The sequence below is a fragment of the Hyperoodon ampullatus genome, assembly GCF_949752795.1.
Source record: "Hyperoodon ampullatus genome assembly, chromosome: 10".
Classification (NCBI taxonomy): Eukaryota; Metazoa; Chordata; class Mammalia; order Artiodactyla; family Ziphiidae; genus Hyperoodon; species Hyperoodon ampullatus.
The window spans coordinates 91,885,654-91,906,749 of record NC_136923.1 but is presented as its reverse complement, the minus strand read 5'-3'; the positions used below and the strand labels follow the sequence as shown (position 1 = coordinate 91,906,749).

General features: G+C 40.0%; 1 protein-coding gene across 1 annotated transcript in view; it reads right to left on the bottom strand.

The window, feature by feature from the left end:
• KIF13A (kinesin family member 13A) overlaps positions 1–21,096 on the bottom strand; it is a 217,177-nt gene that overhangs the window by 112,326 nt on the left and 83,755 nt on the right. Inside the window, 1 exon segment of the mRNA XM_079712079.1 lies at positions 18,500–18,512. Within this exon segment, the coding sequence (XP_079568205.1) occupies positions 18,500–18,512 (13 nt within the window).

Below are 21,096 nucleotides of genomic sequence, written 5' to 3'. Positions count from 1 at the left end.
ACCAAGGCCTCACCTCATCTGCCTACCACCCTCTGCTGGACCAGGCCTGGTGGTCCAGCACATAGAGGAGGCTGTGCTGACTCCAAGGCCCCAGGTCACAGAAGCACCTGAGGTGGTCCAGAGGTTGCAAACATTTATTGTGCAGTCAGATTAAACTGGAAAGGGTGACAGGGTTCACTGCTGGGGATGACCTGTACTCTACCAAAATTTGCACTTCCCAAGACATCTGTGATGTTATGAGAAATGTTTGGTTCCTGACACAGAGCACCTAAAGCTCTTGGACTTTTGTGAGTGACAGGAAGTCTTTTATTCCTGACACTGAGCTCCATTTAGGAGCTCTATCACCTTGGAAGCTCCCAGGTGATAGAAGCCTCTTTTGTTCTAAATAAGGCGACTTGTTGCGGAACTGTAGATAACTTCAGGACAGGGGCCAGCTGCCAGAAAGACAAGCCTTGACTATAAACCAAGAACTTTCAGCCCGACTCCCACCATCTCTAGGAATGGGAGAGGGCTTGGAGACTGATAATAATAATCGATAATAAGCGATTAATAATCGTTAATAATCGATTGTGCCTCCCTAAAATTCCCTCAGTGAATTTACAATAGCCAGGACATGGAAGCAACCTAAGTGTCCATCCACAGATGAATGGATAAAGAAGACGTGGCACATATATACAATGGAATATTACTCAGCCATAAAAAGAAATGAAACTGAGTTATTTGTAGGGAGGTGGATGGACCTAGAGTCTGTCATACAGGTTGAAGTAAGTCAGAAAGAGAAAGACAAATACCGTATGCTAACACATATATATGGAATCTAAAAAAAATGGTTCTGATGAACATAGGGGCAGGACAGGAACAAAGACGCAGACATAGAGAATGGACTTGAGGACACAGGGCGGGGGACGGGTAAGCTGGGACGAAGTGAGAGAGTAACATTGACAGATATACACTACCAAATGTGAAATAGCTAGTGGGAAGCAGCCGCATAGCACAGGGAGATCAGCTCGGTGCTTTGCGACCACCTAGAGGGGTGGGATAGGGAGGGTGGGAGGGAGACAAGAGGGAGGGGATATGGGGATATACATATGCATATAGGTGACTCACTTTGTTATACAGCAGAAGCTTAGACAACATTGTAAAGCAATTATACTCTAATAAAGATGTTAAAAAAAAAAAAATCCCCTCAGTGACAAGGTTCAGAGAGCCTCCGGGTTGGTGAACACATCCATGTGCCAGGAGGGTGACGTGACTCCACAAGGACAGGAGCTCCTGTGTTCGGGACAATTCCAGACTTCACCATACATACCTCTTCCTCTGACTGCTCACCTGTACCCTTTATCATAAACCAGTAAACCTAAGTAAGTGTTTTCCTGAGATTTGTAAGCCATTCTAGCAAATTATCAAACCTGAGGAGGAGGTCTTGGTAAGCCCTGATTTGTAGCAAAGTCAGATAGAAGCGTTTAACCTGGAGACCCACTACTTGCGATGAATGTCTGAGGAAGCGCAGTCTTGGAGGACTGAGCCCTTTATCTATGGGGTCTGTGCCAGCCCTGGGAAGTTATTGTCAGAACTGAAGTGACTTGTAGGCTACCCAGTTGGTATCCAAAGAGAATTGTTTGGTGTGGAAAACCCATACATATGGAGTCAGATGTGTTATGAACAGAGAAAGTTTTCCTTTACCATCAATTACTTTGTTTCTGTTCCTCGCATACATCTTGATTCCTATACCATATTTCTGCCTTTTGAAACCTTCCCCATACTTGAAGGCCTCCTCAAGATCCACTTTTAGCTAGGAAGCTTTTCTTCCTCCAGAGTCACAAAATATTGGAACAATGAATGCTGATGTTTATCATAATCTATTTTCCACTACTTACAGTGTTGTATATGTTTAATCTTCCTCACCACACTGTGAATTCCAGAGAGCAGGAACCACTAGTTGAATCACCTCTTGAGCCCCACAATACTTCCTGCAAACGTTCTCAATTAGTAATTGTCTAATTAATGACCTGTGAATGAATAAAGTAAAAATGCTTCCTAGGGAAAACGCATAGCAGGAAGGCTATGTTGCCATTCAATTCATGCAGCTGCAACACTCACGGACTCAGATATAAAGGCAGAAATGTAAGGGGTGACAGCAGAGCGGCTGTATTTAACAGGGTAAAAGAAATAAACAAAAGCCTCAGGACGGATGCCGAAAAGACATTCCGTACTCAGCCATGTGTTTGGCCTGAAACAGTGCTGTCTGACGGAAATATGATCCAAGCTACATATGTCATTTAAATTGTGTCTATAGGCACATTACAAAGTAAAGAGATAAAGCAATTTTAATAATATTTTAATGTACCCTAATATATCTAAAAAATTTATCTTTTTTTTTCTCATACTAATTCTTTGACGTCTGGTGTGTATTTTAAACTTACAAAAATCTCAATTTTGACCAGCCACCTAGCACATGCTCGAAAGCCACATTTGGCTAAGAGGCTGCTGTATTGGACAGCGCAGGTCTAAAACTCATCTCCTTGGAGGCCAACACTTAGTTTTCAGAAATGCACAAAGTGAACGATGAAAATGATGGTGGTCACACACTGTAAAACAAGTCTGAATGAAACTGCACTTCAGATGGCATAGGCTGTACAGAGTAAGACTTCCCCCTACTTTTTTCTGAGTAATTTTTGTAAAGGCAGGTTTTTGGTATGGCAGCATGACTCTTTAAAGGAAACTGCCTTCAAAAAGTAACAATTTTATTTTGCTATGATGTCATTTTCTCCTGCTCACAATTTTGCCAACAAATTTATGTAACTAGAAGAGGGATTAAACACCCTGAAGTTCAGCAGTTCCTAACAATGCTTGTAAATAAAATAAAAAACATTTAAAGTGAGTTTAATTAATTAACAAGACCAAATTGTTCAGATGACTCTTACCCTAACTTATGGAGATGTTAGAACGATGATCGTGACTTTAAAAATGAGCAAACTGAGTAAAAAAGAATATGACCCTAACAAAGTGATGTTGCAGATATTTGCATTTTCCCCAAACTCTTCCTTCTTACTCTTTCCCATTTTCTTTACTGCATAAAACCCAACAAATAGAAAAGACACTTTACAACCATGTACAGATAGTAGCAGCAATCAGAAGGCCTAGAATTGGGGCCAAAAAGCTCTCTCACTGAATGGTCTTGGCCGATTCATTCCTTAAGCCTCAATCTCCTTGGTGTTAAAGAAGAGGGTCTGAACACTCTGAGTTCAGAAATTTCTTCCAGCTCCAAAGTGCTCACTTGGCACATGGAAGGTGCTCAGTAAACACTGAGGGATGAAGAAGAAAACAGAAAAAGGCGGAAGAATTCATTTGTTTTTCTCTGCATGTATTTCAGTGTGGCTCTGGGGGAAAGTAAGACACTTGTGCCAGAAATGACAAAAGCAGGAAAAGTGAAGGGTCCTAGAACATGCCCGATATTCTGAGGGCCATCGGGGAGATCCAGAACTGGGCTTCTGAAGGCAAAGCTACTGTGACTGGGACATTTTCCTGTTTTCCATCAATAAAGCATGCGTAACACATAATTAGATAGAGACCTTACACATGTGTCTTCTCCCTCTGTACCACCTCTCTGCCAAAATCCAATGTTTGTGAGAAGGTGGCTAACCAAACAAGCAATGTCCCCTTCTTACCTCCATCTGCAATACCTCTAAGACAAAAACCTTAGACTCAACACTACAGTCAGACCAATAAGGAAAAACACACCTATTTCAACTCTGAAAATTATGAGACAAAGGCTCTGTTTTATTTATTTATTTATTTATGGCTGCATTGGGTCTTCGTTGCTGCGCACAGGCTTTCTCTACTTGCAGTGAGCGGGGCCTACTCTTCGTTGCGGTGCACGGGCTTCTTACTGCGGTGGCTTCTCTTGTTGCAGAGCACAGGCTCTAGGCATGCAGGCTTCAGTAGTTGCAGCACATGGACTCAGTAGTTGTGGCTCATGGGCTCTAGAGTGCAGGCTCAGTAGTTGTGGCGCATGGGCTTAGTTGCTCCGTGGCGTGTGGGATCTTCCCGGACCGGGCTCGAACCAGTGTCCCCTGCACTGGCAGGTGGATTCTTAACCACTGCACCATGAGGGAAGTCCCAAGGCTCTTTGTTTTAAACTAACGAGGAGGCATAAAGCAGGTGTCTCCATGTCTGTCTAAAGCTTATTTTTCTTTTTTAAGGAAAGTAGAACACACTCCAATAAACACTGCATAATATGCTACTGGTAAAAGGATTAATAGGTATGCACTCAGCCCATGCTAAAATAAATGTTTCTCCGCTGTGGAGTACAAATTTACAAAATGTAACACCAAAGAGAAAAATCGAAATGTATAGTACAAAACAATTTATATAAGGATAAATTTGTGTAAATTTTCCTTTCTATTCTAATATGCTACATACCCATGCAATATAAAAAAATGTTTACTCTCACTTTTAAATGTCAACCAGAAGAATATTTTTTCCTTGTCCTAATACAACACTAGAAAAAATAACTTTTAAGAACAAAAGAAACACAATTTGGTGAGTGTAAGTATGTGTCCTCAATGCCATCACGAGCAGCAGTACCACATGAGTACTTGCTTTCTCTTCTGAGTTTTCATTGGTTCTTCCCCATCTTTCCATTCCCTAGAGCAGGATGGGTCCCAGGGTGTTAGCCTCTACTCTCAGGTCTTCTATTCCATTTAATCCTTTCTTCCCTGACAACATAATCAATACCTCTTCCTTTATCTCTGCTCTCCTTCCCACAAGAATTTACCTGACCTTTCTAGGGCAGACTACAAACCTTGTACAACCTAGTTATCTCTATCAGATGCCTTGTCATCATTTCCAATTCAACCCACTCTAAACCTGAACTCTGACTCCTCTTGCCGTATTGTCTTCTCCCACATGCTATAAGCACCCAAGTCCTGGATACTTTAGTTCTGTGATGTTTTGATCATTCTTCCCTTCCTCTTCTCCAGTCTCATGGCACCGCGCCAGTGCAGGCCCTCGTTACCTCTTTCCTGGCACATTTTATTGAATACCATCCCGAGCCCACCCACTGACCATACCCAATTTATTTTATGCTCTGCTTTCAGATTAACGTTCTGAAAGGGAGCCTGAACTATGCCATTGCCTTGTTCAAAACAGGCAACAGAGACCTGAATGTATCAAGGTCCAACCCTGGCGTCAAGGTCTTCCACAGCTGGATTTGGTTTCAACCTCCTTCTTTTTTTCTTTTTTTTTTTTTCAGTACGCGGGCCTCTCACTGTTGTGGCCTCTCCCGTTGCGGAGCACAGGCTCCGGATGCGCAGGCTCAGCGGCCATGGCTCACAGGCCTAGCCGCTCCACAGCATGTGGGATCTTCCCAGACCAGGGCGCAAACCCATGTCCCCTGCATCGGCAGGCGGACTCTCAACCACTGCGCCACCAGGGAAGCCCTTTTTTTTGGCCACACCACATAGCTTGTTGGATCTTAGTTCCCCGACCAGGGATCGAACCTGGGCCCTTGGCAGTGAAGTGCAGAGTCCTAACCACTGGACCGCCAGGGAATTTCCTCAACCTCCTTCTGGATGTGTCACCCAGGACTCCCCTTCATGTACCAGTGGTCCATCTCTATGCTATGTCATTCTCTGAATACAGTTGATATTTTCTCCATCTCTCGGCACATCTGTCTACAGTCCAATGACCAAATGTATGTGGGATGTTAATAAAAAGGTCTTGTGCATTTTTCACTAAGTATATCCATAAGTATTTAATGTTCTTGAAGCTACTGTAATTTATTGGGTTGTTTAAATTTTTTATTTTCTAATTGTTCAAGCTAGTGTAAAGAAGTACAATTTGTATTTTCACCTTTTTCTTGCTACGTTGACACTTGTTAAGGTCTAGAAGTTTATTTAGAGATTTCTTAATTTTTTTCAAATATATGACCTTATTATCTACAAATAAAGATGCTTTTGCTTCCTCCTTCCCAATCTGAATTTCTTTTTTTTTTTTTTACATCCTTATTGGTGAATTTCTTTTATTTTTTTTTCTTCCCTAATTGCACTGGCTAAGAACTCCAGTCAGTGTTGATATTGCTCTAGCTACTAGAGCAATATCCTCACCTTATTCCCCATCTTGGATGGAAAGTTAAATACGATGACAGCTGAAGATGTGTAATGGATGTCCTTTACCATTCTAAGGAGATTTCTGTCTACTACTAGCTTGTTGCAAGTTTACATCATAAATAAGTGTTGAACTTTGTCAAGTGCTTTTTTCTGCATCTACTGAGATGATCACATGGCTTTTCTTTTTTCTTCTGTATGAATTACATTTATTTTTTCATAATAATTTTTTAAAGGAGTTTAGGTTTACAGAAAAATTGAGCAGCTAGTGAAAAAAGTTTCCATATACTCCCTCTTCTTGAATACCCCCTTGGCAGTTTTCCATTACTAATAACTTGCATTAGTGTCTTGTATTTGCTATAAATAGATAAACCAATATTGATCCATTATTAATAACTAAACTCCATACATTAAGGTTCACTCTTTTGAGCTGTACAGTCCTATGAGTTTTGATAAATGCATAATGTCATAATCCACCCTTAAAGTATCATACAGAATACTTTCACTGCCCTAAAAATCCTGTAATTCACCTATTTATTCATCTCTCCTCTCCCCTCGCTCCTCCTGGCAACTACTGATTTCCTCCCTTCCTCTCTGAAGGCATCCAAGTTTGCACTGAATTTTAATTTGGATTTAAAGTGGATCTGGCAGGGACTCCTCAGGTGATCCAGTGGTAAAGAGTCTGCCTTCCAATGCAGGGGACGCAGGTTTGAACCCTGGTTGGGGAACTAAGATCCCACATGCCGCAGGGCAACTAAGCCCGTGCTGCAAACTACAGAGCCCACGTGCCCTGGAGCCCACACGCCACAACTAGAGAGAGAAAACCCACACACCACAACTAGAAAGAAGCCCACGCACCACAACTAGAGAGAAACCAAAGCAGACCATGTGCCATAATGAGAAAGTTCCTGCATGCCTCAACAAAGATCCCATGTGCCGGGGCTTCCCTGGTGGCACAGTGGTTGAGAGTCCACCTGCCGATGCAGGGAATGCGGGTTCATGCCCTGGTCCGGCGGATCCCACATGCCGTGGAGCGGCTGGGCCCATGAGCCATGGCCACTAAGCCTGCGTGTCCGGAGCCTGTGCTCCACGACGGGAGAGGCCATAGCAGTGAGAGGCCTGCGTACTGCAAAAAAAAAAAAATCCCGTGTGCCAAAACTAAGACTTGACGCAGCCAAAAAAATAAATAAATAAAATAAAAAATAAAGTGGGCGCTGCTTAAAGGAGCTCCACAGACGGGCACGAGTCGCGGCTGAAAGCGCGGAGCCCAGTGACGGGCGTGGGACGCTGGGGCTGCTGCTGCCGCCGCCAAGAAGCCTGTGTGCGAGCGCAGGTCACTGTCCACACCGCCCTTCCGGGAGCCTGTGCAGCCCGCCACTGCCGGGGTCCCGGGATCCAGGGGCGGTTTCCCTGGGAGAACGCACGGCGTGCCTCGGGCTGGTGCAACGTCATGCCGGTCTCTGCCGCTGCAGGCTCGCCCCGCACTCCGTGCCCCTCCCTCCCGCCCAGCCTGAGTGAGCCAGAGTCCCCGAAGAGGCTGCTCCTTTAACCCTGTCCTGTCTGAGCGAAGAGCAGACGCCCTCCGGCGACCTACATGCAGAGGCGGGGCCAAATCCAAAGCTGAGACCCAGGAGCTGTGAGAACAAAGAAGAGAAAGGGAAACCTCTCCCAGCAGCCTCAGAAGCAGTGGATTAAAGCTCCACAATCAACTTGATGTACCCTGCATCTGTGGAATACACGAATAGACAACAAATCATCCCAAATTGAGGAGCCAGGAGTCAGTGCTGTGCCTCTGAGGTGGGAGAGCCAACTTCAGGACACTGGTCCACAAGAGACCTCCCAGCTCCACATAATATCAAACGGCGAAAATCTCCCAGAGATCTCCATCTCAACACCAGCACCCAGCTTCACTCAACGACCAGCAAGCTACAGTGCTGGACACCCTATGCCAAACAACTAGCAAGACAGGAACACAACGCCACCCATTAGCAGAGAGGTGGCCTAAAATCATAAAAAGTCTGCAGACACCCCAAAACACACCACCAGACGTGGACCTGCCCACCAGAAAGACAAGATCCAGCCTCATCCACCAGAACACAGGCACGAGTCCCCTCCACCAGGAAGCCTACACAACCCACTAAACCAACCTTAGCCACTGGGGACAGACACCAAAAACAACGGGAACTACGAACCTGCAGCCTGCAAAAAGGAGACCCCAAACACAGTAACATAAGCAAAATGAGAAGACAGAAAAACACACAGCAGGAGAAGGAGCAAGATAAAAACCCACCAGACCTAACAAATGAAGAGGTAATAGGCAGTCTACCTAAAAAAGAATTCAGAATAATGATGGTAAAGATGATCCAAGATTCTATTTCCCAGATCCAAAATCTTGGAAATAGAATAGACAAAATGCAAGAAACAGTTAACAAGGACCTAGAAGAACTAAAGATGAATCAAGCATCGATTAAAAACACAATAAGTGAAATAAAAAATACTCTAGATGGGCTCAATAGCAGAATAACTGAGGCAGAAGAACGGATAAGTGAGGTGGAAGATAAAATAGTGGAAATAACTGCTGCAGAGCAAAATAAAGAAAAAAGAATGAAAAGAACAGAGGACAGTCTCAGAGACCTCTGGGACAACATTAAACGCACCAACATTCTAATTATAGGGGTTCCAGAAGAAGAAGGGAAAAAGAAAGGGACTGAGAAAATATTTGAAGAGATTATAGTTGAAAACTTCCCTAATATGGGAAAGGAAATAGTTAATCAAGTCCAGGAGGCACAGAGAGTCCCATACAGAATAAATCCAAGGAGAAATACGCCAAGACACATATTAATCAAACTGTCAAAAATTAAACACAAAGAAATCATATTAAAAGCAGCAAGGCAAAAACAACAAATAACACACAAGGGAATCCCCATCAGGATAACAGCTGATCTCTCAGCAGAAACTCTACAAGCCAGAAGGGAGTGGCAGGACATAATTAAAGTGATGAAGGAGAAAAACCTGCAACCAAGATTACTCTACCCAGCAAGGATCTCATTCAGATTTGATGGAGAAATTAAAATGTTTACAGACAAGCAAAAGCTGAGAGAGTTCAGCACCACCAAACCAGCTTTACAACAAATGCTAAAGGAACTTCTCTAGGCAAGAAACACAACAGAAGGAAAAGACCTACAATAATGAACCCAAAACAATTAAGAAAATGGGAATAGGAACATACATATCGATAATTACCTTAAATGTAAATGGACTAAATGCTCCCACCAAAAGACACAGATTGGCTGAATGGATACAAAAACAAGACCCATATATATGCTGTCTACAAGAGACCCACTTCAGACCTAGAGACACATACAGACTGAAAGTAAGGGGATGGAAAAAGATATTCCATGCAAATGGAAACCAAAAGAAAGCTGGAGTAGCAATTCTCATATCAGAAAAAATAGACTTTAAAATAAAGACTACTAGAAGAGACAAAGAAGGACACTACATAATGATCAAGGGATCCATCCAAGAAAAAGATATAACAATTGTAAATATTTATGCACCCAACATAGGAGCACCTCAATACATAAGGCAAATACTAACAGCCATAAAAGGAGAAATCGACAGTAACACAATCATAGTAGGGGACTTTAACACCCCACTTTCACCAATGGACAGATCATCCAAAATGAAAATAAATAAGGAAACACAAGCTTTAAATGATACATTAAACAAGATGGACTTAATTGATATTTATAGGACATTCCATCCAAAAACAACAGAATACACATTTTTCTCAAGTGCTCATGGAACATTCTCCAGGATAGATCATATCTTGGGTCACAAATCAAGCCTTGGTAAATTTAAGAAAATTGAAATTGTATCAAGTATCTTTTCCGACCACAATGCTATGAGACTAGATATCAATTACAGGAAAAGAGCTGTAAAAAATACAAACACATGGAGGCTAAACAATATACTACTTAATAACGAAGTGATCACTGAAGAAATCAAAGAGGAAATTAAAAAATACCTAGAAACAAATGACAATGGAGACACGACGACCCAAAACCTATGGGATGCAGCAAAAGCAGTTCTAAGAGGGAAGTTTATAGCAATACAATCCCACCTTAAGAAACAGGAAACATCTCGAATAAACAACCTAACCTTGCACCTAAAGCAATTAGAGAAAGAAGAACAAAAACATCCCAAAGTTAGCAGAAGGAAAGAAATCATAAAAATCAGATCAGAAATAAATGAAAAAGAAATGAAGGAAACGATAGCAAAGATCAATAAAACTAAAAGCTGGGTCTTTGAGAAGATACACAAAATTGATAAACCATTAGCCAGACTCATCAAGAAAAAAAGGGAGAAGACTCAAATCAATAGAATTAGAAATGAAAAAGGAGAAGTAACAACTGACACTGCAGAAATACAAAAGATCATGAGAGATTATTACAAGCAACTCTATGCCAATAAAATGGACAACCTGGAAGAAATGGACAAATTCTTAGAAATGCACAACCTGCCAAGACTGAATCAGGAAGAAATAGAAAATATGAACAGACCAATCACAAGCACTGAAATTGAAACTGTGATAAAAAATCTTCCAACAAACAAAAGCCCAGGACCAGATGGCTTCACAGGTGAATTCTATCAAGCATTTAGAGAAGAGCTAACACCAATCCTTGTCAAACTCTTCCAAAATATAGCAGAGGGAGGAACACTCCCAAACTCATTCTACGAGGCCACCATCACCTTGATACCAAAACCAGACAAGGATGTCACAAAGAAAGAAAACTACAGGCCAATATCACTGATGAACATAGATGCAAAAATCCTCAACAAAATACTAGCAAACAGAATCCAACAGCACATTAAAAGGATCATACACCATGATCAAGTGGGGTTTATTCCAGGAATGCAAGGATTCTTCAATATACGCAAATCAATCAACGTGATACACCATATTAACAAATTGAAGGAGAAAAACCATATGATCATCTCAATAGATGCAGAGAAAGCTTTCGACAAAATTCAACACCCATTTATGATAAAAACCCTGCAGAAAGTAGGCATAGAGGGAACTTTCCTCAACATAATAAAGGCCATATATGACAAACCCACAGCCAGCATCGTCCTCAATGGTGAAAAACTGAAACCATTTCCACTAAGATCAGGAACAAGACAAGGTTGCCCACTCTTACCACTCTTATTCAACATAGTTTTGGAAGTTTTAGCCACAGCAATCAGAGAAGAAAAGGAAATAAAAGGAATCCAAATCGGAAAAGAAGAAGAAAAGCTGTCACTGTTTGCAGATGACATGATACTATACATAGAGAATCCTAAAGATGCTACCAGAAAACTACTAGAGCTAATCAATGAATTTGGTAAAGTTGCAGGATACAAAATTAATGCACAGAAATCTCTGGCATTCCTATACGCTAATGATGAAAAATCTGAAAGTGAAATCAAGGAAACACTCCCATTTACCATTGCAACAAAAAGAATAAAATATCTAGGAATAAACCTACCTAAGGAGACAAAAGACCTGTATGCAGAAAATTATAAGACACTGATGAAAGAAATTAAAGATGATACAAATAGATGCAGAGATGTACCATGTTCTTGGATTGGAAGAATCAACATTGTGAAAATGACTCTACTACCCAAAGCAATCTACAGATTCAATGCAATCCCTATCAAACTACCACTGGCATTTTTCACAGAACTAGAACAAAAAATTTCACAATTTGTATGGAAACACAAAAGACCCCGAATAGCCAAAGCAATCTTGAGAACGAAAAATGGAGCTGGAGGAATCAGGCTCCCTGACTTCAGACTATACTACAAAGCTACAGTAATCAAGACAGTATGGTACTGGCACAAAAACAGAAAGATAGATCAATGGAACAGGATAGAAAGCCCAGAGATAAACCCACGGACATATGGTCACCTTATCTTTGATAAAGGAGGCAGGAATGTACAGTGGAGAAAGGACAGTCTCTTCAATAAGTGGTGCTGGGAAAACTGGATAGGACATGTAAAAGTATGAGATTAGATCACTCCCTAACACCATACACAAAAATAAGCTCAAAATGGATTAAAGACCTAAATGTAAGGCCAGACACTATCAAACTCTTAGAGGAAAACATAGGCAGAACACTCTATGACATAAATCACAGCAAGATCCTTTTTGACCCACCTCCTAGAGAAATGGAAATAAAGACAAAAATAAACACATGGGACCTAATGAAACTTAAAAGCTTTTGCACAGCAAAGGAAACCATAAACAAGACCAAAAGACAACCCTCAGAATGGGAGAAAATATTTGCAAATGAAGCAACTGACAAAGGATTAATCTCCAAAATTTATAAGCAGCTCATGCAGCTCAATAACAAAAAAACAAACAACCCAATCCAAAAATGGGCAGAAGACCTAAATAGACATTTCTCCACAGAAGATATACAGACTGCCAACAAACACATGAAAGGATGCTCAACATCTTTACTCATTAGAGAAATGCAAATCAAAACTACAATGAGATATCATCTCACACCAGTCAGAATGGCCATCATCAAAAAATCTAGAAACAATAAATGCTGGAGAGGGTGTGGAAAAAAGGGAACACTCTTGCACTGCTGGTGGGAATGTGAATTGGTACAGCCACCATGGAGAACGGTATGGAGGTTCCTTAAAAAACTACAAATAGAACTACCATATGACCCAGCAATCCCACTACTGGGCATATACCCTGAGAAAACCATAATTCAAAAAGAGACATGTACCAAAATGTTCATAGCAGCCCTATTTACAATAGCCCGGAGATGGAAGCAACCTAAGTGTCCATCATCGGATGAATGGGTAAAGAAGATGTGGCACATATATACAATGGAATGTTACTCAGCCATAAAAAGAAATGAAATTGAGCTATTTGTAATGAGGTGGATGGACCTAGAGGCTGTCATACAGAGTGAAGTAAGTCAGAAAGAGAAAGACAAATACGGTATGCTGACACATATATATGGAATTTAAGAAAAAAAAATGTCATGAAGAACATAGGGGTAAGACAGGAATAAAGACACAGACCTACTAGAGAATGGACTTGAGGATATGGGGAGGGGGAAGGGTAAGCTGTGACAAAGTGAAAGAGTGGCATGGACATATATACACTACCAAACGTAAGGTAGATAGCTAGTGGGAAGCAGCCGCATAGCACAGGGAGATCAGCTCGGTGCTTTGTGACTGCCTGGAGGGGTGGGATAGGGAGGGTGGGAGGGAGACGCAAAAGGGAGGGGATATGGGAACATATGTATATGTATAACTGATTACATTTGTTATAAAGCAAAAAATAAAAATAAAATAAATAAATTAAAAAAAAAAAAGCACTAGTACATAAGATATAGGCCCAGGATTTCTACAGCAGCATTATTTATTGTAGCAAAACAAACAAACAAAAAAAGTGAAACCATGTGAATACCCTTCAGTAAGGGACTGTTGTTGAAAAAATTAAGGTATGCTAATACCATGGAATATTATGTAGACTCACAAAAAAATAAATAAATAAATAAAAATAAAGTGGACCTGGCATATTGTAAGTGCTGAATTAAAGATAGTTATTATTAATTGTAACAATGAAAACAGCATTCTAAGAGTACAGTTCCAGGGATGGATATAAAGAACGTGAGATTTTTTTCCTTCATAACAGTTGGGTAGGAATAGTGATAACTCAACCAAATATTCAAAATGACAGCCCCTCCTTTCTCCTAATCAGCACTTCTATCTTATAATATTTTTTAGTAAAATGTACAAAATCCTTACACATAATAGAAACAGTAAATATTGCAGTTAGGTGATGATTATTTACCATCATCATATAATTAGACATAATTTCAATAACTGCCCACACAGAGAATAATGAAAAGATATTCCTTAGGAAAACACATATTAATGACAAGAGAATCCAAGTTGGTGGAGAGATTTGTAAGGTCCAGTGGGCACTTTCCCTTTGGGGTCAGGCCTGCGAGAAGCATCAGGATCATGACCACAGTTTGCTTATCCATTCCCTTACTGAAGGACATCTTGGATGCTTCCAGTTTTTGGCAATTTTGAATGAAGCTTCTGTAAACACTCATGTGCAGGTTTCTGTATAGACAGAAATTTTCAACTCATTTGAGTAAATACCTAGAAGCATGATTGCTTGGTTGTATAAGAATATGTTCAGCATTACATGAAACTTCCATGTTGTCTTTCTACACTTTCTACACCACTTTCCATTCTCACCAGCAACAGAGTTCCACATCCTCACAAGCTTTGGTCTTGACAGATTTTTGGATTTTAGCCATTCTAATAGGTGTGTAGTGGTATCTCAGTGTTGTTTTAATGTGTAATTTCCTTATGACATATGATGTTGAGCATTTTTTCATGTGTGTATTTGCCATTTGTGTATCTTCTTTGATGAAGGGTCTTTTCTGGTCTTTTGCCCATCTTTTTCCATTGGGTAGTTCACTTTCTTACTGTTGAGTTTTAAGAGTTCTTTGTATACTTTGGATAATTGTCCTTTATCAGATTAGTTTTACAAATATTCTCTCCTAGTCTGTAGCTTTCTTTTTATTCTCTAAAGAGTGTCTTTGCAGAGCCAAAGTTTTTACTTTTAATGAAGTCCCATTAATCAATTTTATTTTTATGGATAGGCTTTCGATGTTGTATCTAAAAACTGATCACCAACCCCACGTTTTCCAAGATTTCCCTTATGTTATTTTCTAGAAGTTCTATGGTTTTGCTTTTTTTTTTTTTTTTTTTTTTTTTTTTTGTGGTACGTGGGCCTCTCACTGTTGTGGTCTCTCCCATTGCAGAGCACAGGCTCCGGACGCGCAGGCTCAGTGGCCATGGCTCACGGGCCCAGCTGCTCCGCGGCATGTGGGATCTTCCCGGACCGGGGCACGAACCCGTATCCCCTGCATTGGCAGGCGGACTCTCAACCACTGCGCCACCAGGGAAGCCCTATGGTTTTGCATTTTATATTTAGATCTATGATCCATTTTGAGTTAATTTTTGTGAAGGGTATAAGGTTTAAGTTCATTTCTGTGCATGTGGATGTCCAGTTGTTCCAGCACCATTTGTCTCCTCTGTACTTCATTTTGATATTTTCTGCTAACCTATCTTCTAATTATTTAACTCTCTCTTCAGCTGGATCTATTCTGCTGCTAAACCCTAAGTTCTTAATTTTGGTTCGGGGTTTGTCAGGGTAAGAATTTCTGTTGGGTAATTTTCCAAACTTGATTTGTCACTTTATATAATTTCCAGTCCTCTCTAACATTTTAAAATCTTGTCTTTTATCTCTTTGAATATAATAACCATAGTTATTTTAAAGTTCATGCCTAACAATTTGAATATCTGAAGTATCTGTGATTCTACTTCTTTATTATTGCTGTCAGTTCTTTTTTTTTTTTAATCTTTATTGGAGTATAATTGCTTTACAATGTTGTGTTAGTTTCTGCTGTACAACAAAGTGAATCAGCTGTATGCATACATATATCCCCATATTCCCTCCCTCTTAAGCCTCCCTCCCACCCTCCCTATCCCACCCCTCTAGGTCATCACAAAGCATCAAGCTGATCTCCCTGTGTTATGCAGCAGCTTCCCACTAGCTATCTATTTTACATTTGGTAGTGTATATATGTCAATGCTACTCTCTCACTGAGTCCCAGCTTCCCTTTCCCCTCCGTGTCCTCAAGTCCATTCTCTACATCTGCGTCTTTATTTCTGCCCTGGCACTAGGTCCATCAGTACCATTTTTTTAGATTCCATATATATACGTTAGCATAGTTCTTGTTCATGTTGCCTTATCTTGCAATGCACCTCTATCTTTGATTGGATGCTGCACATTATATTATTTAAATGCCTTGTAGAATCATTAGAGACAGGATTACATTTGCTTTCCTGCCAGGTGAGATGGGGACCTGCATTCTAGGATCACTTTGATCCATTTTTAGTGCTCAAGACTTCCTGGATCACACAAAGAAACTTGCAATCACACAGCAATCCATGTGAGGACTGGTTTACTTCTGTTTCACCCTTACACCCCACCCAAGGCTGGGTTGCAAACCATGTTGCCAACCAAAACCATAAGAAGTTTGCTAAGGATTCCACCTCTGGAAGACCCTGAATTCCAACACTTTTTCCCCCTAGGTCCCCTAGACCCTACAAGACTGTCAGACACACAGCTCTGCCTTTAAGCTAATTTTGTCTGAATGGCAAACACCCAAATACCAGATTCACCTCCCTACCTATCCACCTCCTCTTGGATCTTTTTCCAGTGCCTACAAGTATAGGTTTTTACTATTTTGTCCAGTCTTAGCTGCCAGTTCTGCAGAAGTCAGAACAGGACTCTTCATCCTATGAGTTCCACAAATATTTTCCTCTTGTGGCCTTTAACACAACTGATTTTATATTGTGCATATGTTCCCTACCCCAACCGTTTTAGGATGCTAGGATCAGGTCTGATTCATGCAGCACTTGGCCCCTACCCAGAATATTTGCTAAATCGAAACCTGTCTTCTTTGATGCTTTTGCTAATTATTCATGTTCAAAATCTCTTTGTTTTAAATCAATAAAATTTCATACTTATATAATCATCATTAAAAATATCTTTCCATTCCCCATTTGCTTTCAATATTTACAGTTTCTGCAAGAAAAGACCTTATCTATTTTAGTGTCTTTTTAAAAAATCTGACTCTATTATGTCATTTATTTTATTTCAAGATGATCTTTACACTTTCCAGATGTGTCTTATGGCATGCACGTACATATTTAAATGTGGTGATTTAACATTCATTTTATTTTGATAATTTCATGACACTTCTTAGGAACTATCAGTAGGATACCTAGTGAAACCACCATACTATAGATACTGGATAGAAAATAACCAGAACATTTTCTGTGTATAAAGCAATTGGTGATTTTTTAGAAAATGTGTTTTTGTGCCTCTTTTTCATTTTACTGTTTCTCCTTCATTAAGTAACCATATGTGGAACTGCTCAGGATTTCATTGCCTTTTTCTGTAGGGAAAGAATGAAATATATCACAAGGTTGACTGTCTGTTCTGAAACCTCTAGGAACCAACAGCAAGGGAAGGAAGAGCTACTTAAGGGGAGCTCCCATCTTTCTGAGGAGCAGAGACATTTTGGGGTGCAAATTTTAGGGATATATCCACATCAATAATTGCTCAGGGAGAACCTTCCCATCCCCCAGATTTGGCCAGGATGCCAGTGCTTATACTTCTAAACATCATATATTCCCTCTTTCTTAGAAGATTTCGTATTATTTGTTCAATGTACGCCTTCCTTCTTGGAGCTGGAACTCTTAGTGCCAAAGACCATTCCTACACTGCCTTCAATAAACATAAAGGCTAACATTTAGCAACTTAGTGGCTTTCAATACTTCAAAAGCTAAGTTAGATTTTTCCTTCATAATCCCAGAGGTAAGTAAACCTAATCTATTCTGGATTTCTTCCCCTCACCTAACATGCCTTAGATTCTGACCAGGTAATGTGTGTGGGTGTAGTCTGACTTGATCCCATCTCAAAAAACAAAGCTATAACCAGCATCATTGGTCAGAGGCTTGTTGCATTTCTCCTTCCTTTTGGCACTAAGTGTCCCTTGGATACCCAATAAAATACCCACCAGTAATAAAATCAGCCTTCAATTATTTAGGAGTTGGTCATTCAGATGCCCTGCTTCTCATTTTCTTCTTTTCCTACCTACTCTCTAACTTTTGGGCTTCTCACTGGCACACATGCCATCAAAGGCTGGCCAGAACAAGGGGGCTAGCTCTAATTAGTGGACTTTGTGATTGGCTAGAAACTCCAAAAAAAGCACATAAAGTTGGTAGATGGTTGAAACCCTAAAAGTTTGGAGAATTTTTCTGATGATATCAATTATTCTTAGTAGGACCCAGAAAAGATAGTTTGTCCAGTCAATAACCATAGTTACTAACCTATCATTATGTTACCATTTTTGTTTTTCCATTTTCTAGGTGGTGATATTATCTAGTTCTCCGCTTACCCAATCTGTGAATTAGGACATTTTATTTCATCTCTCTGAGCCTCATTTCATCATCAATAAAACAGAAACAGTAACCAAATAGGTTTGTTCTGACCCAAGCATTAATTCCAAGAATGAAATAACGTATGAAAGTGCTTTGTAAATGTAGAGGACCATTCGTATTTTATATCATTACCAACATTAATTGTTTGCTCTCGGTTTAAGTTTTACATTAGAATGCCAATTTGTCTTCTCAAAAGCAGAGGTGTTTCACATGGGTTATTGTGATGGATAAAATTCAGGATTTTAGCACACCTGGCCAGCATGCATGCCAAATTCCATATCGGTGCTTACCTTGGGAGGTTTCCTGAATGATGGAAACAAAACATTCAGCAGCAGAAGTAGAGAGGGTTGTCAACACAGCAGCCACACGTCAGAAGGAAGCAATGAAAGAGAAAAAAAACAAGGGAAACTCAGCATCTTGATTACATGATCTGAAAGATATTCTACTTCACAAAGATCAGGAGCCATATTCACTTCACTGCCTGAGGTGATAAACTTTTTATACTTGTTCAAAAATATAGTGTGGGTGTCAGTTTCTTTCCTGGTTTAATAGAATGTATCCAGTCATTCAGAGGTATTTTTAATGATTCTAAAAAAGCCAACAAAAAGAGCATCAGAATAAAGAAAGATGCTGCAATCATACTGCATGCGGTCAAATACTTTAAAATCAATTTTCACATTTAAATTTTTCTTAAATTCGCCTTAATATATATGTATATTTCCTTTGAAAAATACTCTAATCAATATGGGTTTTTTTCTCCCAATTAAAAACCATGGTTTAAATGACAATTTTCACATATTTCAACCCAGAATAAAAATTTAAAAGCAAGTTACATCCTTCTTTATCACCAACAACACATGCATTTTTTTTTTATTAGTTTCTGCTTTATAACAAAGTGAATCAGTCATACATATACATCTGTTCCCACATCCCCTCCCTCATGCATCTCCCTCCCTCCCACCCTCCCCATCCCACCCCTCCAGGCGGTCACAAAGCACCGAGCTGATCTCCCTGTGCTCTGCGGCTGCTTCCCACTATCTATCTACCTTACGTTTGGTAGTACACATGCATTTTTTATCATTAATTTTTTGCATTCAAAAATGACTGAAACTGCATCCAGAAAAAACTTGGAAAAGGAAATAGTTTTCAAAGTAACAAACCATTAGGCTTACTTGCTTTGTAAATGTTTTGATCGTATACAAAACTAAGCTGAACTATGATTTTTATGATATGTGATCCTATCACAGGGTCTTGGCCTTCTTGATGTGGTTATTCTTAATCAATTTCCAATATCATCAATTCAGAAACTGCAAAATTATTGTTAAATAGAAATGGGGGAATTTTTCCAGTGGCTTTAATCCTTCTTCACAGGGAATAGAATCATGAGAATAAGAAATGGATTTTCCTAGAAACAATAAATGCTGGAGAGGGTGTGGAGAAAAGGGAACACTCTTGCACTGCTGGTGGGAGTGTGAATTGGTACAGCCACTATGGAGAACAGTATGGAGGTTCCTTAAAAAACTAAAAATAGAACTACCATATGACCCAGCAATCCCACTACTAGGCATATACCCTGAGAAAACCATAATTCAAAAAGAGACATGTACCAAAATGTTCATTGCAGCTCTATTCACAATAGCCCGGAGCTGGAAACAACCTAAGTGTCCATCATCGGATGAATGGATAAAGAAGATGTGGCACATATATACAATGGAATATTACTCAGCCATAAAAAGAAACGAAACTGAGCTATTTGTAATGAGGTGGATAGACCTAGAGTCTGTCATACAGAGTGAAGTAAGTCAGAAAGAGAAAGACAAATACCGTATGCTAACACATATATATGGAATTAAAAAAAAAAAAAAATGTCATGAAGAACCTAGGGGTAAAACGGGAATAAAGACACAGACCTACTTGAGAATGGACTTGAGGATATGGGGAAGGGGAAGGGTAAGCTGTGACAAAGGGAAAGAGAGGCATGGACATATATACACTACCAAACGTAAGGTAGATAGATAGTGGGAAGGAGCCGCAGAGCACAGGGAGATCAGCTCGGTGCTTTGTGACCGCCTGGAGGGGTGGGATGGGGAGGGTGGGAGGGAGGGAGATGCATGAGGGAGGGGATGTGGGAACAGATGTATATGTATGACTGATTCACTTTGTTATAAAGCAGAAACTAATAAAAAAAAATAATAATTTAAAAAAAAAAAAAAAAAAAAAAAAAGAAATGGATTTTCCAGGGCAGAGGGCGTGGAAACCAAAAGGTACAGGCAAAAACTGCATAGTGCTCTTTCTCCATCATTGTGTCTAACACTCCCCACAGAACTTTGAGGGCCCCAAATAAAACCCAGAGCTCAGAATCAAGGAAAGGAACTCCATGGATTCCACAATCAGGTAGGTAACTCTAACCTTTAAATCTAGGGAAAGAAAATCATGACATTTCTTATAATGATGAAGATAAAAAATTATCTTCTTGAAATTCCATAAATTAGCTAATAAGTAAATGAGTCCTTATGTTATGACCCCAGGAAGGCACAACAGGAATGTGATTTTTGTCTTCAGGTTTTAGAGAGAAACTTTCTAGAAAAACTGTTATCTCTGGCTGCTATTAAGCAAGTCTCAACATTGTGTGTGTCTGTCCTTTAAAACAAGATAAACATTTATAGATGTTGTTATAACACTGCATGAGTGTTTTTAATTCTAAGAAAGCCATGGGTCTCTGCTCTGTGCATAAAACTTGAGGTTTCTGCCAAGAAAATGTCCTTAAGGGGAACAACTGCTCCAGAAGGCATCTGTTCTGAGCAGGTAGAACAATGATGAAAACCTCATGCACAGTACTTTTGACAACGCCTCCTCTTATTTTGCTTGCTTGATTTTTTAAAAGCCA